Source organism: Drosophila novamexicana, unplaced genomic scaffold (genome assembly GCF_003285875.2).
Source record: "Drosophila novamexicana strain 15010-1031.04,08,12 unplaced genomic scaffold, DnovRS2.1 tig00000512-arrow-arrow-pilon, whole genome shotgun sequence".
NCBI lineage: Eukaryota > Metazoa > Arthropoda > Insecta > Diptera > Drosophilidae > Drosophila > Drosophila novamexicana.
In genome coordinates, this window is record NW_020824809.1 from 750,377 (window position 1) to 778,376 (window position 28,000).

A 28,000-nucleotide genomic window follows, 5' to 3' on the forward strand; every position below is an offset into this window, starting at 1 on the left:
AAAAAAACGAAAGATATACTATGGTTTATGAAGCTCATTAAGCGGTATCTATATGGCGATCTTTTCGACATTTTTACAGAGTAGCCGCTGACTGCCTTGAAGCGTTTTTATCTTTTACCAACTATAATTATAAATAACTTGGATGAGAGTGAAATAAGTAGAGTATATAAATTTATACAACAAATTCTTCACTCTCGATACAAATAGTGAAATTCATCAATTGAATCGATCAAATGAGAGCTACCTATAGAGATCACCTTCTCTTCTATTGCCATTACTTTTGCTTCAATGCCTTGCAATGTACGCTCTCACTCTAACTGTACAGTTAGATTGTACAATCAATTGAGCAAATTTCGACAACCTTAAAGTAAGATCTTTCCCAGCACTGGCGTCGATATTTGTTGTAGCTGGTTTCTTTGCTCTTTCTTCAGTCTCTTCCAAGCAGTCGACTGCATCAGTTCACGACGATTGCAGCAGTGAGGATAGTATTGTGTTTAGTATAAATTGATCGATCGATGCCAGGCAAAAGGCTATATACTGCCTAATTATGGAACTTAATAGTGTTGCGATTGGGGATGGGTTGCCAGTAAGTGATTGGAGTAATGATTTTGCATCGGGGTTTCCTTTCGCTCTACTTATATATAAATAAGTAGATTCATATACACAATCTTAAGCTCAAAGAAGTTTACATAAGTGGTAAATTTTCAAAGGGAATTAGCGTGCCAATTGCCCTTAATTGCCATTTTTTGTTGTGATTCTTATCGGTTAAATGTTTTTTTTTTTGTTACTTATTGTATGGTCTTATTCATTGTGAAGCCAATAATATAGGGATCTGTATCACAATTATTTAGCAGAAAATAGAGATAAACTCAGTGGACTATCTAGTGTCATATGCATGCCTGGGGGGCGATTTACTGTTCATCGTTTACTAATTCCAATTTGTCACATTTTTCAGCAAGCAATTTATGCTAGTGATTTATTAACTCAGCTGAGTCCAGTATTTTGGCCTGTAATTTATTGGTTTATTAATATATAATAAAACCTAACAAGCTGGGACCCGTCCATTTATTCAATAGTTACTAGTCTGAAACTCACGCTCAATTAATCAGAATTCCAACACGAGTGCTAACAATCTATCTATCTATTATTTCAAAAGACGGACGGGAGTGGGTACTGGGAGTTACCCATAAAAACCCACGATCTAGCTTATCATATTGCCATAAAATAATGCTAATTAATTCAACCACTGTTGTTTATGTAAGTTTTATAAATAAAACAAAAATGCACTTCCCCTTCATGATACTCCCAGATATGCCTTTCAACAAGCCGAAATTAGCATAAGTCAATAGAAATTTAATTTAATATGCTATAATTATAAGTTCAATTTAATAGTTGCATAAATTAGTTGTTATAACTTAATAAGTTTTGTTTCTCTTAGGCCGATGCAGCCAAGCTAAATGATGCCAACAGGGCGGCAACACCCACAGCCAATCCTTCGGCGCCGCACGCTGAGAGATCGAAGCCCAAACTGCTTTATGCCATTAACGAAAATCCTGGTAAATTGTGGTGAATTTTAAAGCAGATTGGCGACAGTTTTGTAATTTCTAATCGATCTGTTTCAGAGTGGTATCTGAGCATATTTCTCGCCTTTCAACATTATCTTACTATGATTGGAGCGATTGTGTCAATACCATTTATACTAACACCGGCACTGTGCATGTCCGATGAGGATCCCAATCGTGGCATTATTATATCTACAATGATATTTGTTACCGGCATAGTTACCTACTTCCAGGCGACATGGGGCGTGCGCTTGCCCATAGTTCAGGGTGGAACTATATCTTTTCTAGTTCCCACTCTGGCCATACTTGCGCTGCCTCAATGGAAATGCCCGCCCCAAGACAAGCTTGATGCCATGAATGAGGCGGAACGCGAAGAGTTGTGGCAGATACGGATGCGCGAGCTGTCCGGGGCGATCGCAGTTTCGGCGATGGTACAGGTCATATTGGGCTATACGGGACTTGTTGGCAAGATATTAAAGTATGTGACGCCGCTCACCATTGTGCCAACAGTTTCCTTGGTCGGTCTGACACTTTTCGAGCACGCTGCGGAAACGGCCTCGAAACACTGGGGCATTGCGGTGGGGTGAGTGTCAGCAGGTAAACTAAACTAGTTTCCATTTCTTAGTGTACATGTTTTTACAGGACTACGGGAATGCTGACACTTTTCTCGCAAATCATGTGCGACGTTACGATTCCAGTGCTTGCCTATCGAAAGGGCCACGGCTTGGAGGTGCGTCAGTTCCAGCTCTTCCGCCTGTTCCCCGTGCTGTTGACCATCATTATTATGTGGGGCCTTTGCGGCATTCTTACAGCCACAGACGTGTTTCCGCCTTCGCATCCATCACGCACAGATGTGCGGATTAATGTGTTAACCAGTGCCAAGTGGTTCTATGTGCCGTATCCGGGCCAGTTCGGATGGCCCTCGGTGACGTTGTCTGGAGTGCTGGGTATGCTCGCAGGCGTGCTGGCCTGCACTGTGGAATCTTTGAGCTATTATCCCACAGTTTCGCAAATGGCAGGCGCCCAGTCGCCTCCCTTACATGCCATTAATCGCGGAATCGGTACCGAAGGCCTGGGCACGGTTCTGGCTGGCCTCTGGGGCGCTGGCAATGGCACAAATACTTTCGGAGAGAATGTGGGTGCTATAGGTGTGACAAAGGTGAGCAGCAGAGCTTGTGACGTTAGCGTACCGACTTATCTTTTCCAATTTTTCTAGATAGGTTCCCGACGTGTTATTCAATGGGCCGCTTTTATAATGGTATTACAGGGCGTTATTGGAAAGTTTGGCGCCATATTCATTCTGATACCTGACTCGGTGGTGGGAGGAATATTCTGTGTCATGTTTGGCATGATCATAGCGTTTGGCCTCTCTACGCTGCAGTACGTCGACTTGCGTTCTGCAAGAAACTTATATATTCTTGGTCTATCGATATTTTTCCCCATGGTGCTGTGCCCCTGGATGCAACAACATCCGGGTGCCATTAATACGGGCAATGAAACCGTAGATTCCACGTTATCTGTGCTGTTGGGCACGACTATTTTGGTGGGTGGCTTACTGGGCTGCCTGCTGGATAACATTATTCCCGGTAAGTTGTGGTCAATTGACATCTAAGCTGGGAGATAACTAAACTAATTTCTCACAGGCACACCCGCTGAGCGTGGACTTATCGAGTGGGCGAACGAGATGCCGCTGGGCGACGACAACATCAACGATGGCAGCGCCACAGATTATGATTTTCCGTATGGCATGGATGCCATACGCAGCTGGAAATGGACCTACTATGTCCCATTTATGCCCACCTACAAGTTAAAGAAACAGAACTGAGTGATTTTTTCGTTGTAGAACGTTGAACCCGTAGATTAAAAAAGATTTGATACTTAATGATTGTATTTATGCGTGGTGTTTATTGATCTTTAAAAATGTTTGCACTCTCATGCTTTATTACATTTTGTAACTTTAAATTTTCTACCCACTAGATTTTAAATTCGCTTTTTGTTTTCGCTACACCCGAATCTTTACCTCTCGTTATTTCTACACGTATCTTCTATTATTTTGCAATAACATCAATAGTTCTAGTTAACGAAAGAAAGCTTCCATATCATTGCCAAATCTAAATATCTCAAATAATCATTCAGTTCTGTGTTGCAAAAAATAGTAGTTAAAATTATTGGTAAAATTTTAACGCATTTTTCAGCGCGAGGCTCTTAAAAATAGCATATAAAATATTTTTGAAATATCTGTTAAAAAACTAACATTTTTCCACATTCCCTCCTGTACCTTCCCCTGCTTATAAATTAAATCAACTTTACGTCTAGGGCTAAATCTAAAAACGCCGAAGGAACCAAGGCACAATCATTTGAAAATCGTATATGGCATTAATGATCGGTCGAACCTAAGACCGACACCATTTTACCTCTTGAACTACGGTTACGTTCTTACGTTCCTGTTTTTGTTTTTGTTTTGATTTTTTGAAACGCCACTATGTTTATCTGATTAGTTAATGGGACAACTACGCGCAGAGCTCCTGGGCAATCTGCACTAAATCTAAACTTTGGCTATATAAAAAATATCAAAAATGAGTTATGTCTAATTTGGTACACTCAATCTGAGTGCTTCCTTTCGAATTTGTCATATCTAAGCTGTCGCTATCCTTGGCAGCGTCATGCGCTTGGTTTCCTAGAACCTATGCTGATTATGATGGGTCTGTGCGGATTGCATCAATTTTTTGATGCCACCGCTGGCGCGGGAGGATGAGGCCGATGCTGACGAGGAGGCAGTTGTGTTGGCCGAAACATGAGCAGCCTTTTTTCGTTTTGAGTAGTAGCAGAAGATGCAGAAGCCATTCTGCGGTGTGGAACATCAAATATTTGTGGGACTCCGCGTGGCTGACGAGGTACGATAGCGCGATCCGGAGCTATAAAGTACAAAAATGGAAACTTATTACCACTGACATATGACAATGCCTAAACTTGCAGTACTCACCGCGAAATGCTAGAGGTGTAGTCACGAACTGGGGTGCGAGTCTCTCGTCGGTGGTAGCTGCCACCTGCGCTGCTGCTGCTGGTGCCTGTCGTTGGCTGTTCCAACAACGACATGGTGCGATGGTCATAGGGTCGAATGGAGCGTCTTCCCAGTGTAGCATAGCCATCCAAATGACTACTAGCGCCAGCGCTGCTGCCCGTGCCGGAGGGCAGAGTGCCGTTTAGAGTATATGAAGAACGACGTTTCGGATTGTATGTGTTGTAATAGCCGTTGACGCCGCCTACGGCGCCATTGCTGGGACTGGAGCTGGAGGAACTTTTGTAACGCATGGGCACCGAACTATAATCGTGCGGCTCATAGCGTCTGCTTAGGAACGATGGCGATGTGTTGCGAATGTCGTTAAGACTCTTACGAGGTTTGCTAGTTGCTCCACCAGACGCAGAGGTGGCATAGTCCAGTGGTGAACGATATACGGGCGGCTTCAGCTCAGTGCCGACGGGACTCAGTTTTAATGGTCTGAAAAACTGTTGAGTAATGTCCGGGGAATGAGCGCGTGTCTCTACCTCTGGTGCATGCAACTTTTGGCTGGAGCGCGCCTTCACCGCTGCCTGCTGTTCCCGGTAATAGTCACGCACCGCTGAGGGGCCAACAATACTGCTGGTGCGTCTGGGCTTTTGCTCGTTGAAGCGGCTGTAGAAGCTGCGCCGCTTAATGCGATCAATTACACTCTCATTGGGATCGGAGCTCTCCGAGCAGCGTGTAGGCGACGACAGCTGAGAGGCGCGGGATAGACGTGACACCGTCGGGGAGGGCGTTGCATGCAGCATGTAGTTGTCCTCGGAGCAAACAGACCAATTGTCAAAGTACAACTCAGGCTCTTCGGTAGGAGACATAAACGTGGAAGTCGAGGCACAGTCATCCTGGTAGCTTCTCGAATCCGAAGAGTAGTTGGCAATGTTCTCGAACGAAGGCGTCAGCAAGTTATTGCGATTGATCTCGTGCGCCGACGAGGTGCGATAGCCCGAAGTTTGCGAGCTGCAGTTGTTGTTGGTATTGACAGAGTTGTTGTTGGTAGTATTATCCACTGATTGCTGACTCGAGCTGTTGTTGGAGGAGGTGCTCTTCATGGCGCCCGGGTACGGCGGCAAATTGGAGTACAGCCCGTTGCCATTGAGCAGCGCCGGGTTCGTCTTAGCGCCACGGTAGCTGCCACTCGTGTTGGTTGTGGTTGTCGCCGTGCCACTTGTGGCTCCTGAGGCGTTTCCACTAGTCGGATTGCTCAGATCCAGCATAAGACCCTTGCGTTTCTCTTTGTTGCTTTGCAGGTTGCAGCTGGCTATCGTCGGGGTTGTCAATGTCGTCGTCGTCGTTGTTGTTGTTATCGTCTTCTCTATGCTGCTTCCCTTGGCGCTTTGATTCTGTACGCAGTCTGGGCAGATCGTGTCACAGTTGCAGTTCACTTCAGCGGCCATGGCTTTAGTTTTGGCCACATTTTGATAAATGGGCGAGGTTGGAAGTAATGTGTCCTGCTCCTCGCGTACTTGTCTCTCAATGTTACTGGTAGAACGAGTGCTTCGCACGCGTCGCTGCTCGCTATTCTCACGGTCAAAGCGTCGCAGAAGTCCACCTAACATTTTGTTAACTGCGCCGCTCTGTTTTCCGCTGCTGCTGCTGCTGTCGGCGTGCAGCTCCTCAACGCTGGCGGATCGCTTGGGACTGACACTGTTAGCGGGCTGAGTGCGTGGGACGGACCGTTCCCGCAACGAGCGTAGCATGGTGTCAAAGCGCGATCGCTTGTCGACACGCTTATCCTCTGAAGCAGCCTCATGTGGCTTGTCTGCATCCATGGACTTCTTCTTTTGCAGCAGCGTTGATGTAGACTTCTCCACTGAGCTGTGCTCTTCTGGCGAGCCTTGTTTCTGTGTGCAAACCAGCGCTGTGCTGGGCGTGCTCACTTTCTTCTCTTTGCTCATTGCTGAGTCACGGAGCTTCTCGAATTTTTGACCTATGGCATAGAACAGGCCCTTGCTGGTTTTTTTTTCAGGCGATTTATCCTTCGATTTGATCACCGGACTCGACTCCTTGGAGCTGTCGGCTGGTGTAGTTGTTGTTGTGGTTGTGGGCGTAGATGGAGTCACTGGTGTAGGCGGCACTAGCTTGGATTTCTTGGAAGCCTTGATTATTTTTTTAGTGGTCGTTGGACGCGACTCCGCAGATGAGGAGCCAGTGTCCTTTTCAGTCATTGAGCTTGTTACACCTGTGGGTGTGACTGATAATGACTTTTCTTCCGACGTGGTCTTGGAATTTGATGCGCTTGTCGCCTTTAGCGAAGTCTCGGCTATGCTGGGTATGGCAGCGCCGCTGTGAGTTACCTTTCTGAAATCCTTGGGCATGGTCAACCTTGTGGCTGGATAGCTTTTGGGACGCATCAGTCGGCTCTCTCTTTGTGCTGGATCAGCAGTTGCCTCTGTTGACGACGGGGTTGATTTACTAGGCAGTTTGCTTGGCAGCGCTGACGGAGTCGACTCGGGCAAAGGCAACTCTGGGTTACCTTTGAGACTTAGACCCAGATCCTTCATGGGATACGATTTGGGTCGCTTGAGTTTAGTCTCCTTTGGTGCAGGCAACTGATTGGGTTGTGTTGCTTCTGGTTCAGCTGCTTTATTTACCACCTTTTTAACTTTTCGGACGAGCGGAGTCGTTGTTGTGGCGATGGCATCTGGGTCGTTGCTTAGCTCAGCTTGCTTTTCCTTCGACTTAGCTTTTTTCAATTTCTTTATGGTGGACGTTTCTTCAGATTTGTCACCCCGAGGCGTCTCAGCAGCTGATTGCTCCGTCGACAAACGCTGTTCTTGCTCGTTCTGCGTGCGCACCGTTGACAGCAGCTGCAACTCCTGCAGTATTTTGTTGGCCAGCTCGTGTTTATCGAGTTCTTTTTCAAGTTCACGTGAACGTGACTGGCTTCGTCTCGTCACAGGCTGCTGGGCAGCGCTCAGGGGTCCTTCTACTGCATCAGAAAACTGCTCCATGCTCTTGTTGCGGGCATGTCGTTTTGCTGTTTGTACAGGCTCCACTTCCGATTCCACATTGGGCAAGCTGTGCTTGCGATGGTACTGCTCCGTTGTTTCTAAGCGGTCACAGGATCTTTCCCGTATCTCCCGTAGGGCACTCTGAGAGTCACGCTCGCGTGGTTCGTCAAAGAAGTCGGGCCGCAGAAAGCGTGAGATTCGACGCTGCGAGGAGCGTCTACGCAAGGAGCTACTGCCGTCGGCCACGGCCTCACTGGTACCTTGTGGCGGCGGCGACAGGTAGCCGCTTGGTGGACGCCCCACCGCAGCACTATAACGCTTTTCCGGCACCTCCTTCGTAAGCGCCGTTCCATTGGTAGACTTACTCAAATATGGAGAATAGTATTTATACTTGTCATTAATGTCGCTAGTGTAGCTGCTGCTACATAACGAGGACTTGCCATAGTCATCTCGGCATACGCTGCTGCTGCGGCTTTTGTTAGCCTGTGCGGTTGCAGACGTTTCTTGTGCTGGCCCCTGGCTCGGGGCTCGACTTAAACTCCGTCGATAGATGGCTGTGCTGGCTGCTGTCGTCTTGGGCGCATCCGTTTGCGGTTTGGGTGAGCAATCCTCCTCTGGCTGCTCCGGCAGATATCCACGACCGCTGCTCTGGCTGCGTTTGTACAACTTAATGGCCGGAGTGGTGGTTGCAGCGCCGCTCTGCACGCTTAGCGTGCGAGATAATTTGCGGGCCTGCGTTGGCGGCAGCTTGGCCAGCAGCTGCTCCTGAAAGGATTTTGGTAGGCCTGGGGTAATGCTAGAGAGCGTTTCCAGATCCTTTTTGCTGAGTCGCAAGCGCGACAGATCCAAGTCGGCCAGATCCAGCGGCTCTTCGTCAGTGCCAACGGTTGCAGTCGCATATATAGTGTTCTGGGCCTCTCCATTCTCCACATTGCCTGACGGTGATCGAGGTTTGCTGGCACTGCTTCTGAAGTGATGACCTGTGAATGGTAGAGGTAAAGGTGTCGCTTAAGTCTCGAGCAGCCTGAACCATAGGCTCCCGCCACGGAGTGAGCTGAATGCTGATGGGCCAATTCGAAAGCTTACCCACCTCTCTGCAGTGCACACAACTCAAGCATCTTACATAACTGAGTACCTGTACTCCGAGTCGGTGTCCAGAAGTACCTGTAAACATTTTGTATGTTTGCAACCAAAAGAACTTTGCACACTGGATCGATCTAGAGTAACATAGCGGGGTTAGCTCGTTAAAGCAATTATATATAAAAAAAAAGATTATAATAGTAACATACAACAATATCAAATTCGTTCCAATCAATAACAATGATTAGCTCACGTGCAGGAGGACATAAAAAATAACAATTTGTTGGGTTTTTCATTTTGTTTTTATGTATTTTGCAATTGATCAAGTTAAATGATGTTTATTTCATTTGCAAATCGGCATATAAAATAGTTTTAGTCTTTAAATGTAGTTATGTAAGAGTATGTATGAATGCATATAAAAATATTGCTTAGTTGTAATGCTTGAAGCAGCCTTTGCGCTGGAGAAATACCCTGCTTGAGTTCAGTAAATGATTTGAAAAATGATGTCAATCGATGATTATTTTGTAGTTTGTAGTTTAGGTTTTACTGTGAATATCTTAAATCAAACTCAAATTGAGCATTTACATAAATAACTAAAACTTTTTAAAATTAATTTAAATCACAATTAGTGTCAAGTGCTAGTACTTATAACAATCATCTTCGCTACGAGCACTCTTCTCTCTCTTCATTCTCACATACTTTCCCATTGACAATCTCCAAATTTAGAATAATTTTTGATTTGTTTTTAGTTGAACAAAACAAACAAAATATAAAGTTAATGTGCTTTAAGCTTAAATAAGCGTTTAGGTAATAGCATTTGCTACGTTTATTGCAGTATTCCTTTGGGCGCATACTGAACGTTAAATGTGTGGCTAATTAAAAGCGTTCGATAAAATTGTTAAAGGTTGAAAATTGAACAATCAACAACAAACATCTATAGGAAATTCAATACTGAAACAAAAAAGTTAAATAATTTTGCCAGTTGCTGCCACGCAAAATACCAGCATCAACATTTGCATTTGCATCTGCCTCTGCATCTGCATCAGAATTAATGTTTGCATTGTTCGCCTTATGGCTTCTTGAGGTTTCTTGTGGTTGTGATTGTGGCTGTTGTGGTAGTGCTGATGGTTTTTGCTGTCTTGGGTGGCACTTGTTTACTCTGTTCCCGGCTGATGGTTAACTGCGGAGCTGTGGCGACGGCGACGGCGACTTTTCGTGATGTTCTTGTGGCCGTTGCCACTATGGCGGGTTGCAGTTGCGAGTTGCTTTTGGTACTGGTATTGGTATTGGCATTGGTGATGGTGGTATTTAACGGACTGTTGTTAATGGTTATAACATGCTTTGTGGGCGTGGTAGAAGTTAAGGATAAACCAACTGTAAACGAAATAAGCATGAAATGTTGTAAACGGCCAACAAATTGCAAATAATCAAATAATCATAAAACCAACAAAATATGTTATATTAAAAATATAAGCCAAGTTAACGGCGCCTACAAAGGTATGAGAATGAAAGTTGCAGTGCGTTAAGGCTTTCAAAAAACAAAAAAATTAAATAAATAAATAAATAAATAAAACAACAACAAATATAGAGCAGCTGAAAGTTTGTGTTGTTTGCTGATGATAAGAAAATATGTTTGCTCTTCTCTGAATAATGACAACAATTAGTAGCTGAACATTTTTGTACATTATCGTATTCAAAGTTTTGGACATTTTTGTTTTAGTTGTTCTTAACTTTGCTAAATTATTCAAACAGCGTGTCCTGTTTATTATTGGATAAAAATCATAGTTTTTTGTTTACATTATTTCAATTGCTTTAAATAAATTCGTATTAATTACATTTTTTCTTGTTGATTTAAAATAGCCCAGAACTCAGAAACTTGTTTTTGGTTTTGATTTGAATTTAGATTTTGAGTTTTGTTTGGTGTTTCTACCAAGTTAGTTATTGTTGTTGTTGTTGCGGTTGTGGTTTTTATTTTGGGTTTGGTTGTGCTTGTGATTGTGGCTGATCAGCTTAAACACAGCATTAAACAGCGTGAACAATATTAACTACATCGATAAGCTTCAAATGCATGTGTGGGCTTGTGTATATATGTGTGTGTGCGTGTGCTTAGTGGTGTTATAAATTAATTTCTTGTACAACACAAATTTGGTTTTATTATTATTAAACTAAAAACATAAACAAGAACTTTGGAACTCAAACAACTTGCTTGGTTAGCGCATTTTCCATTTTTTTTTTGGTTTTTGTTTATGGTAAAAAAAATTATATATTTATATAAATATATGTAAAACTAAAACAAATTTAAGGTAGCGGGGCCATTTGCAAACTGTACAACAATAATTAAAGTATTATGTATGTATATGTAGATATTTATTTAACAAAATTCTTTTGGTTGTCAAACAATTTGTAATTGCAAATAAAAGAGCCATGGTTTATTTTTCTTCATCTGTATTTGATTTGGATTCGTTTCTTTCTATATAATTAAAACAAAAGTGGTTCGCTTTATTGTCATCAAAATTGTTTTCACTGTAAAATGTAATAAGATTATTTATGGGTTAAATTTGTAGCCGTTTAGCCGCTCGGGCTTCTTGAATTGTTGTTAAGATTAATTACATATCCTATCTTGTTTGTCGTCAACAATTAAATATTATTGTTATATTTTCTTCTTTTATTTTTCTGTAACAATTTTTAATAACATACGAGTAAATGTAAATGAATTGAAATTTCGTGTATTTGCCAAATTCTGTAGTTCCTAATTCAATTTGTGTGTACAATTTTTGTAGCTGTAAAACATATAAATATATATATACATATATATGTATGTATATATGTACATACTTATATTTTGTTGAGCATTTTGTTTAATTGGCCAAGCTAAAAATTCTATATAAATAACTATATAATTGCGCAGATATTCAAAACTTTGAATACGATTTCATATCTCATTCGACCTTTGACAATTTTTCTATCATCATTGCAATATTGCATAACATTTTAATACTTAATTAAATAATTAAAAAAATCTGGTTAAGCAAATAATGAAAATAAAATCAAATTTAACGAAAATAAATAGATAAATAAATAAACAAAAAACTGTGCAAACAATACGCAGAAAACATTTAACTGAGTCGGTTGGATTCGTTGGGCTACGAGAGCCTAGACATGACTCTTTTAAGAGGTATATAGCAATATATGTATGTATATATGTAGATACATATTATGTATGTATGTTTGTAAATTGTAAAGCGGCAGCAGCATTAAAGGTTAATAACAAAAGTTATTGTGCTCTAGGACAGGTAGCAATAGATCAATAAATAGATATATAGATAGATAAAAAGATAGATATAATGGATAGATAAACATAGATAGAAAGATAGGTGGATAGATAGAGTACTACTTTTGATAGTTTCGCATCTTATTGAGATGGATATGCTATTAAAGAGATGTGCGCACACAGAATATTGAAAAAAAAAAAATTAAAAATAATTCATAATCGAACAGAAAAGGATTTGTCAAAGTATTAATTGGCATTTTCATTTGATAATTACAGTAAACACTTAATTAATTGCTTATGTTTATTGTTTTTTTTTTTTTGTTGGTTTTTAGGGGTTGTATTCAGGCTGCACAAACTTGTATATACTAAATAAGTAGATATATGTAGTAGTAGTAGTAGTAGTAGTAGGTATTCACTTGATTTGTTTTGTTTGTGTTTTTTTCATTTTTTTTTGTTGATTTGTTTCTGTTTTTTGTTTTTGTTTATGTTTTGTTTTTAGAATACATCAACAACTACTAGAAATGTGTATACAAGTATAAATCGAAATTGAAATTTCTTATTTACGTAGCATACTTTTGGATCTGATATTTTTATGATTTACGTTGTGTTCGCATCGAGAATTGCAGTTGCTTCGCTTCGGTTCGCTTGGTATCTGTTGCCTGTTGTCTGCCTACTGATCTAAATATTTACTCTTTATTCTGTGATATTCACCTCTTGGCAGCGTGGCGCCCGTGCGTGAGAACATCGACTCCATTTCGCTACCCAAGTCCCGGGACATGCTGTGACGCCAGGGTGCACCGAGACCGCTGCTGTTGCCGGCGCTGTTGAGGCGGCTGTCAAAGAGAGAGATGAGACCCAACGATGATTATTATAGGCACATACCTACACACAAGAATGTGTTTGCGTGCATAACATATCTGAATGCATTTGATTGTGAGGAATGTCGGACAACGTTTAGCTAAAGGACTTGCACATTGAATAGGCCAACTTACAGGCAGCATTTGGAACCAGGCCAATCAATCAACCAATTTCGTATGCGGCTCGTAATGCTTAAGACCTTTAGCAAACGTTGTCTGCACCTAAGAAACATAGGCGGATATAGCTGGGTGTATGTAGTTCTTTAATATTTAGTTATAGTAGTCGATAGATAATAGTTGACAATAGTTGAAGTATTATAATCTGTGCCCCTTTACCTCCCACTTTGTATACTTACACTTGCTTCTTTTCTACCGTTTGAGTATAGCTATAACTGACTTGTGACCTATGCTCGCTTTTGTTTGTTGTTAGTTGAACGTTTATCAAATCAAATGATTCGAGTTGTTATTTAAGGTTTAGTATTTCGAGAGCAGCATGTAAAAGATTTATAACAAAATCATTGTAATTGTTATCGTTCATAAGCATTATAAAACTTGTTATACATAACGTGGTATGTGTACCAGAATCGATTTTAATGAAATGATTGAATTCTATCTTCAGGCCTAGTGGCCAATCGCTCACCTGCCGAAGGGACTGCCCTGACCCCAGAATGACCTATGGCCTTGTGCCTGCCGCGAGATATCCGTTAGCAGGCGACTAGAATGACTGGGAAATCCGGCTGTAAGGTCACTGTTGACGTTCATGCGATTCGTAACAGCACGCACCTGAAAATGGAATATGATCAGTGGGAGAAACATGCATATAAAGAGTTATATTTTTATCGGGAATAATATATCAACTTACACGTTGCAGCAAAGTCGAGAATAAGTTCTCTGCGGTTAGTATTTCGAAGCCATCGTCGTCATCCTCCTCGCCAGAGCTTTGAGAATCGTTGTCCTGGCTAATTTTCTTGACAGGCCTCGAGCTCCTGCGTAAATGAAAATAAAGTAACATGCAAAGTTCTGATAAATATTCATGGACTGAAATGCATAATGTGTTTGCAAACCTAAGTCTGTGCGGGGTAAAAAGCGACTCATCATCGCCGCCATCACGAGTAATAGAAGTTGTGCGCATCTTTTGGAATGGCGAGCTCTCATCGAACCCGCTCTCGCTGAGGAGTGAGCTGTAAACAAAGTTTAAGACACTTAAATAAAATTGGACAAGTTTGCTGCCTACTGAACCTTACCCAATCCGATGCGATGGACGCAGTCGGCTGAATGTTGAGCGGCTGGAGGCGGTTGTGTGAACTGACTCGGAAGGCTCAATGCTGCGCTCACGTGGCGTGATTAAGCCTCTACCCTCCACGGAAATCGGTATAATTACTTCGCGTGGACTCTTCTTAATAGGCTGAGAGATGCCCGAACCGCCAGTAACTGTTGATTGCGACATGGTCGTTGCTGTTTCCGTCTCGGATTCAGCAGTGGATTGACGTGACAGCGAACCAGAACTGCAACGAATTACAATTATTATCGACATTGGATACTTATCTATTTGTGGATTTTTCGCAGTTCCACTCACCGATTTGTGGTGTTGGAGTTGGTGCGTCCATAAGCTTGTTGTGTTGGTGGCCGCTGTATGGTTATGATGTGCTCTTTGGGCTCTAAGCTGGTGGCTCGCGTCTGCAGCGAGGTTTTGATGGGACTGTATGGTATGGGACCCTCGCGAGGTGGCGCACTGCGCAAGTCGGCCACTGGATGCTGCATCTCGGTGCTGAAGCGCATCGCCGGCTGAGGCTGTTCAGGAATGCGCGGCTTGATTTCCAGCTGCACCTCTGATTTGGCATTAATTTTGCGACGCGGTAACGTCGCCGATTTGAGCGTAATAGATGCGGTAGAGGTTTTCACTGCGTTGCCCAATGAGGCATCGCCGCCAGGTGAAGCTGTGTATATGGGATTTTAAAGTTTATTAAACATTTATTTAATCGTTTTTATAGTGCGCCTGGCCTGTTGGGAAACGAACAATTAAGCAAGAAGCATAGATATGGCAACTTGTGGGTTGGTGTTGGCTTGGAAGTATTCAAGGGCCAAACAATCGGTTGTTAAGCGTGTGATTGTTTATGTGTGTGTGTGTGTGTGTGTGTGCGTGTGGGGATGTGAGTGTGTTGGTGTGAGTGTGTGGGTGTATGTGCGTGTGTGTGGGTGTGGGTGTTCGCGCGCTTATTTGTAATTAGTTAAGTTGCAGCGGCAGCGACTAGCGGCAGCTAAGGCGGCTACAGATACGAATATGTACTAACAACAAAGATCAACAAGAACAACAATGACAACGACAACAACAACAACAACAAAGACAGCAACAACAGCAAAGAAGAGCGAAACAATTCTACGAGCAGCAAAAATAATTAGCTTTAGTTTCAGTTCGGATTTGTTGTGAATTCCATTTATGGGTTAACAGAAAGCAGAGCAACGACACCGACAACGGCAACAAGAAAGGCCAATTTGGTGACAGTGATTGAGAGAAACAGAGACTACAAAGGAACACACACAAAACGCCAGATGCTATGACGCTGGTTAAGCTATTTCCTTGTATCCAAATATCTGCTCCATATGAGTGAGTTTGAGTATTACTGAGTTTGAGATATCAATAGGTAACCAGCCTCAAGGAATCTGTTAGGTAACGCAACGGGAACGGAACGGATTTGGTTGACGGCAGGGCAGGGCAGGCAGGCAAGCAGATAGGTGGGTAGGTGTGCAGTTGGGCGTCGCGTGGCACTGTGGAGCCACTGCCAAGACTTACATTTCAGCCACATAGCCGCAGGCAAGGCAGATGTATTAAGAGTGTCTTGAGCTTGATTATGAAATGGTCTCGTACGCGAGCTGACATTGTAATTGATAATTGGCATCGTATTGTTGTTGTTGTTGCTGCTGGCATGGACGTGGGCATGGCTGGGGGCATACAGCGGCGAGGGCGGTGGCGTAAATAAGGCACTGCTGGCAAATCGCTGGTGCTGCTGTGCCTCCTGGCACTTCTGCTGGTACTGCTGTTGCAGTTGCCTGAATGGACTGCTTGTGGGCAATGGCTGGAATATGCTTGCCGTGCTATACGCCGTTTGTGGCTGCCAAATGACCGCCCGTTGTGGCGTCGCTATCGTCCCTCCAGGAACGCCGCCCGAAAAGAGTCGCTGTTGTATCACTTGCTTAGCAGCTGCTAAAGCAATTGGTGGCGCACTGGTTGGACTGCTGCTGTTGCTGCTAACATTGCCAGTGAAATTGTTGCTGCTCTCAGTGCGCATCGGTAACATTGCACCGCCCCCAAATCCGCCGGCGCCAGCGCCACTGCCGAAGCCATTGCCGATGCCAAATAATGGTGTTGGCCTGCGTATCACTAAAATTAAGATGATGATTCAATGAATATGATGAGAATGTATGTGGATGTATGTGCTTGTGCTATGCGAGTGGATGCTAAAGAGCAAAAGAGCAGAAAGACAGACAGAGAGAGGGAGGGAGAGAGAGAGAGAGAGAGAAAGAGAGAGAGAGAGAGTGGACAGGTGAATCTGAGACAATGATCAGTACAGAAATGAGTTTTGCATGTGCCCTGTTTACTTTGGGACTATGATCTGTTGGCATGACCAAGCGAGTTGCAATTGGAATTGGTTCAATTTGTAATTGTGAGTGTATCAGATTATATTCCAAAAGCCAAAATATAATCCATGCAGCACTCCGCTGGCAAACGGTTTTACATACACATCGACAATGGGGAGATAGTTATGTAAATATTTGGAAATACAAGACGCATCAACTGAAAGCTATGCACAAGTCTCGAACAGTAAGCAGATAAGAACAGTTTAATCATTCAAAAGTTTTCCATTTACTGTCATAGAAGGGACATTTTATCATTTTTTGTTTATTTTGTAAGTAAAATGCTATAAAATCCATTGAAAAAATCAGTATTAAATCCTTTGAGATCTTGCCTTGCTTCTATTATTACTCATTTTTTAACCAAAGTCTAAAAACTAAAAAAATGTAAAGTACCAACCGAAATTTATATCTGTTAGTCATTTTTTTTATTAGCAATTATATCTGTTATATATCTTCTTTTATTCAAAATCATTTCTTTCATCAATTTTACTTTCTATTTTCAAGTAATTTGATTTAATGTGTTTTTTATGAAAATAAAAAAAAATATTTATTGCAAATGTTTCGATTTTAAAGATTCCGGTCGTTTAATCTGGAGAAAATAAATTGCAATTGTATGAAGCTTTCATTGCCGAAAATACCTTATCAAATCTGTAAAGAACCTCACCCGAAGAATTAGAAGAAATTGTGGTCCAGAATGCAGATATATTGAGTATCTTAGCCTAATATAAGGATAAGTGGTTCCCCAAAGCGATAGAAAACGTAAAAATTGGGATGAATTTCTAATTTAAATTCTGAGAATTCGAAGAATTCGCTTAACTGCTTAGCTGCTAGACTTGTGCTTGACGCTATTGCTTGGTAATGTATAAAGAAGTGCTGGTAGTCAACTCGAAAGCGCTGCGGGCTTAGCTTAGTTTATCATTATCAGATATTATCATATATGGACATGCAGTTGCATTGGCCACTTACCCGGCTGTATGGCGTTTCCGATTATGGCGCGTGCATTCTTCAACTTACGCTCGCGCTCCTCCGCTGTTATTTCGCTAACGCCAATCGTCTCTGTTTGGGCGCAAAGCTGGTCCAGTTCCTTGTTGGACTCGTTCTCAGCCTGTCGCAGCAACGCAATCGAGTTCTCCATAGAGCGACGTGCCTCTTCAAGCGAAATGGAGGACACAGAGTTCTTAGAATCGCTGGCCTCTAGAGTTCCAGACACTACTGGCGAAGGTGGTGGAGTGACCAAGGCTTCCTGTGCCTCAGCCTCTTGAGCCGCGGCAGCTGCGGCGGCCACCTGCTCCTGAGCGCGACGCTCACCTGGTGTGGGTCCGGCCACAGGAGTCGGGTTTATGGCCTTGCGCTCGAACTCCTTTTTAAAGCTGCCTACGCTAACGCCGGGTATGCTGAGCTTTTTAGGCTTCTCAGGCGCTGTCGATATTGGAGGCGGCGGTTGAAACTTTTCTGCTGTTTCTAGGATGCGCGACTTGCGACGATCCGCATTGAACTTGTTGAGTGTGGACTCGTCTTGCAGGCTACACTTGCGGACGAAGGGTGCTAGGGGGGGCGGCTGCGATGCAGAATTGCTGCTGGGCGTGGCTTTTCCTGTGGCACTCTCATTGATCGCATTCACCAAATCGGCGGTCTTGTGTTTGTTCACAAATTTTTTTATCACTTTAGTGGCGTCCTTCTCCTCGGGTGTTTCTACGACCGCATCTAGTTTGGGTCGTGTAGACTGTCGCGGTAACGCATTGGCGAGTGGTGCAACTGGTTCGCTAATAAGTTGCTCGCATAGATTGCCAACTTGCTGCATATCCTGTGGGGAGTAGCTGGGCGCCGTCGTGGACGTTGACTGCTCGTCAGCAGGGGTAAAGCTCTCAGTCTCCATAGCCTGGGGCGCAGTTATTGGTGTTGGCGCAAGTGGTGCAGTTGGTGTTGGTGGCGCAAGTGATGGTGCTGTGGCTTCGCTGACCACAAATGAACTGTTGGCCGGCTTCTCCTTCTTTTTGGCCGTAGTGCCGGCAGCGTTCTCGGTGGAAACCGTGGGCTGCAGCTTGCGCTTGGCTTGCACGGGGCTCTGGGCGGGTGTTATGGTGCGTGTGGGTGAAGGCATCAGTGCAGCTTCACCACCAGCTAGGAAAGCGTGATAATCACCAGAAGAAAGAAAGAGACAAAGAGAGAGAGAGAGAGAGAGAGAGAGAGAGAGAAAGGGAGGCGTGGTTTAATGAGTGTGGTTAAATGAATTTGGTTTCAAGTTGTTTAGTGCACTTGAGTGTGGTATATTTGATCGTTAGGTGGGTAACGGAGGTGGAACGGGGAACCCGCATGAGCAGCAGCAGTTAGTTGGTGGACAGGGCACATTGTTGTGTATGCCAAGTTAGTTCACAGCACTTTACAATATACAAATATATACAAAATTGTGCACGGAGGAGCTCTAGGGTCTTATGGTCTTTGCAAGCATGATGAATGTAGTATTTGATATTCGATTCAACTCACCAGCAACCATGTCAAGAATGCGACGCTCTGCCTCTGTGTTGGGCCCACCAATATCACGTATGGAGCCCACCGAATGCGAGCGTTGAACGCGTTCATTGGCCGCAGCCTTGGCAGCTGCTGCTGCGGCTGCTGCGCCCTCTGCCGATGGTACCACCAGCTGATCTGCGGTAATGGCAGCAGGTGTCAGTGACAGGAGTACATCGAGGCGAACCGGCGTTTGATTAGCCAAATCCTCAGCCAAATCAAGGCAGGAGACATTGTCGTTCTCGTTCACCCACCAATGCGAACAAATCTGCTCGATAGTGGCTCGCTTCTGTGGAGACACCGTCAACATTTCCCGAATGAGTGTGGAAGCACGTGACGGCTTGCGTGGCTCATAGTAGTCGCCTTGGCTGATCTGTTTGACAAGTCTTTTGAAGTTGGAACCATCAAAGGGCATGGAACCATAGACTAGAGTATAGAGCAGCACGCCCAAGGACCAGCAGTCCACCTCGGGTCCCTGGTAGGGTGTGCCTTCTACAATCTCCGGCGAGGCATACAATGGTGACCCGCAGAAAGTGCCGAGCAGGCGCTGATCGTCGAACACATTAGACAGACCAAAGTCGGCAATCTGTTAGAGAAGAATTTACAAATACTCCAAAGGATTAGCTGTGGACTATTAACTTATTAGCTTATCTAAATGCATAAAGGCTATACTTGACAGTAGCTACTAGGATCATAAACGAGCGCTAGTACATTTAATGTATGAATAATAATTTGTCCGTATAAATAATACGATATTTATATGGTATACACCTCAAATTAGGTATAGGGTATATTAAAAATAGGTTTTAATGTCTAATTATGAATTGTAACAATTTAGTATTCGAATGTTACCTTGGCGTTGCCCTGTTCATCGAGCAGTATGTTTTCCAGCTTCAGATCGCGATGGCATATCTTGTGCTTGTGACAATAGTAGACGGCCGTAGCCACTTGACGAAAAATGCGACGTGCTTCCTCCTCGCTAAGCACCTTGCGTTCGGACAGGTAGTCGTATAGCTCACCGCCAGCGGCAAACTCCATGACCAGCACCATTTTCTCGCGGTTCTCAAATACTGTAAGTGAGTTACTCATATTAAGATAAACATAATGTTGCATAGTGTTCCACGTGGAAGAATTAAATACCTTCATATATGTGTATAATGTTGGGATGCTGCACTGAGCTCATGATTTGCACCTCCCGTCGAATGCGCACGAGATCTGCCTCAGCCTCAATTTTACATTTCTTTATCGTTTTGATGGCCACCTCCTGGCCCGTTTCCTTATTAATACCAAGCTGCACTTTGCCATATGTGCCTTGACCTAACTTTTTAATAATATCAAATCTGCAACGATCATGTAACTGTAGTATTTAAATTGACGACGGAAGAATTGCTTACCTTTGTCGCAGCTTCTTGCGATGATTGTTCATTTTGACATCCCCCGTGTTGGATATGCCGCTCAAAATATTGTCTATTTGATCCTGTGGTATGCCCGACCTATGTCCCATGCTATTCGCAGAAGCATCCAGACCTGCAGCTGCACCTGCAGCCGCTTCCGCCGCCGCCCCATTCGTCGACGAGTCGGGTTTGCTTATCACCATGGCTATAGCTGTGGCTGTGGTTGTGGCTGTGGCTGTGTCTGTTGTCGAGTCAAATTACTGCAAATGAAACAGGAAAAGGGCAGGTCTGTTAGTATATACATAGTTCACTTGTACCAAAAGCAAATATGTAGTTTGCCATGGGCAAAAACAGAACACACACGTCGCTGCACTCATCCATCAAACGTTCAATCAAACGGGCAACCAATTAATTATCCACGATGCGCCACCGAGATGAAACCAGCACCGGCATGACAGGGCCTTTGACCTAGTTGTTGGTTATGCTAAGGCAAGGCAACAAATTAGTCGCAAGACGAGAAAATTTGCAAAAGCTTAAATTTGCATTCCGAGTACAAAGGAACAGTACCATGAGATTAATTATAACCTTTTATTACGAGCATACAATGTGTAAGATAGTTGTGATGAAGTTTAAAATCAAAACAGAACCCAAGATAAACAAGTAAGAGATTCTAGTCGGGAGCTCCCGACTAGGGGATACCCTGAACCCTCTTCTTCCAACATCAAATGCATATATATATTCTATTTTAGAAGCTATATGTCAAGTTTGGTGACTCTAGCTCTTATTATTTACCGAAATTGCCCAAAAAACATGATATCGATATCGATTTTTATCGATTGCTTGGAAACGGAGTAAGTTATCGATTATCGGAAACAAACTTGATCTGCGCGGGAACTAGGAGCATCTAGTCTCTAGTTCTTATAGGTTCTGAGATCCTTGCGTTCATACATACGGACGGACGGACGGACAGACAGACGGACATGGCTAGATCAACTCGGCTATTGATGCTGATCAAGAATATATTTACTTTATGGGGTCGGAGATGCTTCCTTCTGCCTGTTACATACATTTGGATTTTGCACAAATACAATATACCCTTATACCCATTTTTAATGTGTTCAGGCTATAAAAACATTAAGCATTTTTTAAAACCATATTTTAAAACCAAATTATAGTTTATAAAAATTAAAATTGTAATTTTTAAGAAAGAAAAAAAGTAAATATCATCAGTTGTGATAACATAAATTCATCTGAGATTATGCCCAGCAAAGCATGAGCACCGCCAAGGGAATATTTATACAGATTTAGTTTCACGACCAGACTAACGCCCAACACCCCAAATATATTAGTGTACCAGTTTGTCTGACTCTTTGTCCTGTCACGCTTTAAGCTGCATCAGGCGAGGCATGCCAGTGGTGGATGGGAGGGGCACAACAGTCAAGTGAATGACTCGCACTGGACGCTAATATCGATGTCACCGTGAGTGCCCCCATTGTGTTTGTTTCGTTACTGATTTTAGAAACCTAATACATCAGCCTTGTGCAGGAGCGAAGCTATTAGATACAAGTGCACTGTACTACATACATATACATGAATACTTATGCAAGTAAGTTTGAGAATCTAAGCACTTGCCTGTGACAGTTATGACTTAGAAGCGGAGCAATGCCCCACGGAAGGGATCGACATGCACGTTGCTTGGCAATGCTCCAATTATAAATGTGCACTTGATGGCCGCTAAACTAGAGTGTAACCACAACAAACGAATACATATAAAAACAGAGCAGAACAAGAAAGAACACCTATGTTAGGCACTTCGATGACTAAACACCCTTCAAGAAAATGTTTTTCTTTACTTTATTCATTATATTATTTAACATGGATTTTTCGGCAAGTGAGGAGAATATTGAAGCTCATTACTACTAATATACCTTGAAAGAGAACCATTTTCTACACAATAACACACTTTTCGACTAAAGATTGGTGGATCTATGTTGTTTAAATTTTATTTATATATAATTATATATATGTAATTTTACTTATATAATTAGTTAAACAATTGACATTGACTTGAGAACTGAAGGACGATCTGATATACCAATCAAGAAACTTTATGGAATCGGAGACATCTCTTTGTGCCTGTTGCAGACATGGGTACGAAACCAACCAGACCTACAGTTAAGAGTAACCTAAGAAACACGAGCTATACACACAAGTAGCACGCCAGGCAGCAGTAAAGACATCCGCTGCAAGCCATGTGCAGCGCCTGGCACGAGTCACACTCTCACTTACAGACAGCCAGACATACACATGCACACGCACACACACACACACACCCGTCACAGCGTATAATACTGGGTTTATCTTTGAGATACTGGCACATGCATTACAAATGCGTTGGGGGCGCGTGCTCAACAGGAATAAATAAATTAATCTCGGCACGCAATTGTATTAGCGCTCATCTATCTTGCGGCTTCTGGGGTTCTTTGAGCGGTTGTGCGGTGCAACGAACACTTTTTAAAGTGCGCTGAACTCTGCTCGTTCATTTTCACTTCAGGCAATTCAATTTGTGTATCTGCAAGATACAATAACAATTCGCGGCGTCCAGTGTTCTTGTTTTTTGGCACACAGAACTCAGCACATGTCATTGGGCAGATAGCGCAACAACTAACTACGTGCCAAGCAATGGGCGCACCGGCCAGAGGAGCCAAAGTTGGACAGGCAGCCATCAGAGATAAACACGAGCAACGCATTTTCCTCTCACCTCCCCTCATCTCATCTTATCCCAACCCATGCTGTGCCATGCCATGGCATACCAAGGCAAAGTTGCTAAAATATCTGCGCTCGCTTTTCCGTCAGTTTGGAATTTCTTGCATCGTTGTCGTTTACGTCAAGGGAAAATATTTTCCTTTTTTTTTTTTTTTTTGGTTACCGATGCTGGTACCCTTGCCTCTTGCCACAGAGCAGGACGAACGAAAGCCACAACAACAACGACAATAAGAATTATAACAGGCGGCCATATAAATATGCAAATGAAATGTTATATCTGGGTCAAGTTGAGCGCCACATTTGCTGCTATAAGAGTTCCATATCCCTGTCGCACATTCCCTGTTGTATAATCCTCAAACATTCAAATTGGCATTGCCCTTAACAGAGATATATCGTTCTTGCACTGATGAGCACATCAATCCAAGCGAAAATCGTTCCATTTAATCGCATACATTTTTGAATGACCATAAACTGTCGATAAAAAAATTGTGGTTGCTGTTGTTGGTCTGCAAAAATAAATCGATTCCTGAATATAATTGAATTGAATATCTGACAAATTATTTGTATTTGCGGTGCTTATGCATGTACACACAAATTAACGTATCAATATTTAAGGACGAATCCATTAAAAGAATCTTTGTCTATTGTTAAACCAATTTATTTGCTTTTGCTATTCATCCATATTTAACTGACTGACTGAAGTGTAACCAACGTACAGCTAAAAATCTTAAATATTTCCTTTTGCGTCCTTTTGAAAGTCACAAGTAATGAATTTAAGAAAAAAGCAAAATAATAATAATGAAATGGTTACTCGGTTTGTTTGTTGATATATGCTTTATATGCCAAGCCTTAATCAGTGGATTGAGACGGAAGACACGAAGAGTAGGCAGACATATCACAAATTATAATTTGTGTGCTCTTTTAAAAAATTTCGAACATAATTATTTCTTTTTTACAATTGAGACAAAATATATTATTTGAAGGAAAAATTATCTCACAAGCTTCTTAGCAAATGCCTTAGAACGGCCTAATATCTCAATGGACAATACAGTTTTCATGTTTACAATTGCGTATGTAATCGATAGGTTATTGATTGATTGCTCGTGGAAGTAGGAAGTGGCCATCGGAGCGGATATGTGTATTTGAATATTCAACATTATTAAATTGGTGGGTGGGGAGCAAACAGTTGCATTGATGCGTGAGGAAAATTTAATTGGCCTATTAATGCACCTTGCAATATGAAGTAAGTATATATGAATATGAAGTAAGTACATAGTACTTTCATATATGCAGGGAACATTGCATAACAATAAACAAAGTATTCTGACTCTCGGCTATTCACTCGATGGTTTTACAATATTGTAAAAAATATTAAAAGCCAAGTCATTCAAATTTTGCACAGGTAAATGGTTATTTTCATAGATAAGAAGAAAATGCGGTAGGCAACTCACAAATATTTAGCAAGCATTCACAAACAAACAAATGAAAGTGCTGAAGTTTTTTTCTTGTACAGAAAACTTTAGTTTTGACCTATGACCATGTATCTAAAGTCTGAAAAATTGATTGAACTTTTGATTGTATCTCACAATCGGCAACTGAAAACACCCGTTTCTTCAAATCTTTGCACTAAATACAAAAATATTTCGGAATCATACGATTTTATATATATGCACGCATGTACACACACAAATTTTATTGGGTAGTCGATTAATAAATGAAATGTCTCTTGCGACGATTACCGGCAATTTTATGTGTCAATAAGTCAGAATATCTTGGCCTCGAATCTACGTTCAATGAACGCAACATAAACCAAATAAACATGGACATTAATTGTGTTAAATAAATCAGACAATTTATTGTTATTATTAATTTGGCACTTTCTGTGCGGGTGCGATTCACAAAGAAATTATGAATTATATCATTAATAAGATGAAATACGTTTGACTAGACGGAGATGCATGACTTTAAAGGCGATAAAAGAAAAGTTAAGCTAAGTGCGAAGACACAAAAGTTAAGAGAAAGGCAAAGGCAAAGGCAGAAGATAAAAAACATTCATGAAATAAATAATTAAAATGTTGAGTACAAAAAAAAAAAAATGTTTGTTAATGCCAGTGGCCAAACAAAAAAAAAAAAAAAAACAGAAACAAAAATGTGAAAATAAATAAAATAGCATAAAAGAGGAAGCAGAACGAGCAAGACATGTCAAGCATTTCCTTTCCATGCACTAAAGTTGGCACACCAACACACCCACATACCCCTTACACCCACAACTGACTTGCAATGGGCGGCCGCCATATGCTGAAAAAGTTTTTCTAGCCCTGAGTACAACAATAACAGCATCAGAAAACGCCGTCAGCCGTCTGTGTTGTGTGTGTGTGTTTTGGGGAAAACAAGAATTTTACGCTCTGCTCTTTATGCCGGTGCAAAAACAGCTCTGAGCAGAGTTTTCATTTTTCATGCACTGTATTGCTCTTGCTGGCTTTTCATACCCTGTGTTTGGTTAAAAGAAAGGTATAATCACTGATAAAGTATACATAATCGCCATCCATGATGAAAGCCATGCCCATCTCTAAGTGCGTCAGTCTACGAAAGCGATGATCTGAAGCCTCTTAACTTAGGCACTTCAAATTCGGAATGTGGAATGTGGAAAGTTATCTGGAATACTACACACATATTTCGCAATCGATTAGTATCGACAACATATCTTGTAATTACGAGTGCTAAGGCTTTTAATGTATGTATGAAAACAAAACAAAAACAGTTCAACAGTATAATCTTGCTTTGTGGCTTATGCACTGGATTGGATTGGACTAGAATGTATATATTTTCTATAGTATGGGGCTGAGGGAAGAAGTATAGTGGCTGCCTTAATTGTGCTTGTGTTTCGGTCTAAAATAGTTATACATTTTCGTTAAAGCAATCTGAAACTACGTATAGGGTATCTCCTTGCTTGACACTTTCGATTTGAGCACTCTTCTATTTTTGTTTTGTTTTTTTGTGGTTTAGTTGTTGTTTGCAATTTGAATTTTTAATGAGTGCGTTTTGTAGTTTCGCGTTGGATTTCCACTTTAGCTATGAGCTGCTTAGTGAGAAGTTGCGAATGACTCTTTGAATCTGAAGCAAACCGAAATCTATGGTTTTTTCTTGAATTATAATCGCATTGTTTTTGGTTCTGGTTATATTAGTAGACCAAATAGTTGAAAATAGCGTTCCCACTATCTCATTTCTATTCAGGCGGCATCTATCTCACTCCCTGGTTCTCTATCTCTATCGCACTGTTTTTGTAGCTGTCTATGCCATTGCCATCGTCGCCTTTTGTTTGACACTTGAGTTGTGACATTGCTGCCATTGCCATTGCTTGTTGTTGCTGCACTCGTTGTTGCTCATGTTGCAGTTGTTATTCGTCTTGCTGTCCACTTTCACGGATACTGCATTTGGCAGTCGGCAGACACGTAAATGTTTGGCCTAATTGCCATTTTGAAAATGTTTGAACAACAGAAAAGTTATCAAATTTGTCTACATGTTATTGCCAGAAACAGCTAAAAGGGACATCATAATGAATAGAAGATCAGCAATGTTGCACATCCAATTAAGTAGTTCACGAATTTTATGTTCTAAGGCAATATTAATATATAAATAATCTTTAAAAATTAACCAATATTCCCCTGATCAATTCATTTGGCACATAGAAATTTGAAAAATTTAATTATTATACAATTTATTTTTAATTATAGCTAAAGTGGTTTGCAAGGAACAAAGCATTAAAATGTATATTCTGAAACACATCCCCACATCAGACAGACTGAAATCGTACATTGCGTATACGTAATATGAACAAAGACGATTATATTTACAACCTATATTCATTGAACAAAGAAACGCCGACGGGGCAAGCAGCTTCCACTCCACCCTTTCTTCGGGCACAGCTAGGCTGTATCCGTAATGGTTAAATAATGTGCAACCTAGTTATAAATAATTTTGGGTAAGTTTTCAGCTTTTTAATTCATTTAATTTGTAAATAGTTTGGTTATTGCACACTTTCTCAACAAGATACGGATATGTTGGTATTAATGCAACCAAAGGCGGAAAAATTGTTTTGAAAAAATAAATTCTCATAGAACACTATCGACAGCAACGTCGTCTGTATTTAAAATCTCGTATCTCGTAAATGAGAAAAAATTAAAAGAAATTTTTAAAAATAACTTTCAGCTAACACGCAAGCGGAATTTTTATTCGAGCAAAAGAGCCGACCAGCAACGAAAAGTAAAAGCGCCAGCGACAAAAACATACCCAACTAAATAGCACACGAACGAGGAAGCAACTTCGGTCTTCTCTAGAAGAATCAAGCGGGGTAATTTCTCGGGATAACGCCGTTATACATAGATACACACATGCATACACACACTCGCACACACACACACGCACACATACACAGGCAATCGTACAATTGGGGTATTTTTTTTACTAGTACTGCCAGTCCCTGTTGTCTCGGCATGATAAGTAAGTGAGCACACATACATATATATGTATATGGTAGATATGTACTTTTAATATGTAAGCATTTACCTCGAATGTAGATTTGTTTTAGTTTGATTTCTTTTTCGCTGTTGTACGGTGGGGCATGTAACTTTCATGACCAACCCACCCCACACGCACACACAAAGACACACAACACACACAAATACGTATCGTACAACGTCAATTTTCACATTTCGCTTTTGTCAAACTGAGAATTCTTCACTTTAATATTGCTCCATATATAGTATAAGACTTATGTATATATACCATGGGCTATATTCTGTATATGTATCTCTCAAATTATACATATACTTATGTATATATTTCGCGCTCTGGCCTTTAGCCGCCGTTGCCGTTTGCCACCTTGTTCGCGTTGCTCTATCCGGTCGACTGGCTGCA

The 28,000-nt window shown here is 41.8% G+C and overlaps 2 protein-coding genes across 3 annotated transcripts; one reads left to right on the plus strand and one right to left on the minus strand.

The window, feature by feature from the left end:
* The first annotated feature begins 454 nt into the window (after positions 1 to 454).
* Positions 455 to 4,391, plus strand: LOC115762004 (solute carrier family 23 member 1). The gene is made up of 6 exons (XM_030704073.1): positions 455 to 586; positions 1,439 to 1,556; positions 1,623 to 2,145; positions 2,205 to 2,721; positions 2,779 to 3,148; positions 3,206 to 4,391. The coding sequence occupies exons 1-6, from the start codon at positions 548 to 550 to the stop codon at positions 3,385 to 3,387; spliced, it is 1,749 nt and encodes a 582-aa protein (XP_030559933.1). The 5' UTR covers positions 455 to 547; the 3' UTR covers positions 3,388 to 4,391.
* Positions 4,392 to 4,395: 4 nt separating this feature from the next.
* On the minus strand, positions 4,396 to 27,952 carry LOC115762003 (mucin-17). 2 transcript variants are annotated; one of them, XM_030704071.1, is made up of 15 exons: positions 27,650 to 27,951; positions 20,318 to 20,577; positions 20,064 to 20,263; positions 19,776 to 19,993; positions 18,900 to 19,509; positions 17,382 to 18,536; positions 15,574 to 16,161; positions 14,359 to 14,719; positions 14,027 to 14,287; positions 13,847 to 13,963; positions 13,645 to 13,768; positions 13,423 to 13,565; positions 12,637 to 12,758; positions 4,546 to 8,554; positions 4,396 to 4,477 (listed from the first exon to the last, which is right to left on the minus strand). In XM_030704071.1, exons 2-15 carry the CDS (start codon positions 20,518 to 20,520, stop codon positions 4,423 to 4,425), a joined length of 8,166 nt encoding a protein of 2,721 aa, XP_030559931.1. In that variant the 5' UTR covers positions 20,521 to 20,577; positions 27,650 to 27,951; the 3' UTR covers positions 4,396 to 4,422. The 2 variants fall into 2 exon arrangements, with proteins under 2 accessions (XP_030559931.1, XP_030559932.1); XM_030704072.1 differs by lacking the exon at positions 15,574 to 16,161 and having other exon boundaries at positions 27,650 to 27,952.
* Between the last annotated feature and the right edge of the window lie 48 nt (positions 27,953 to 28,000).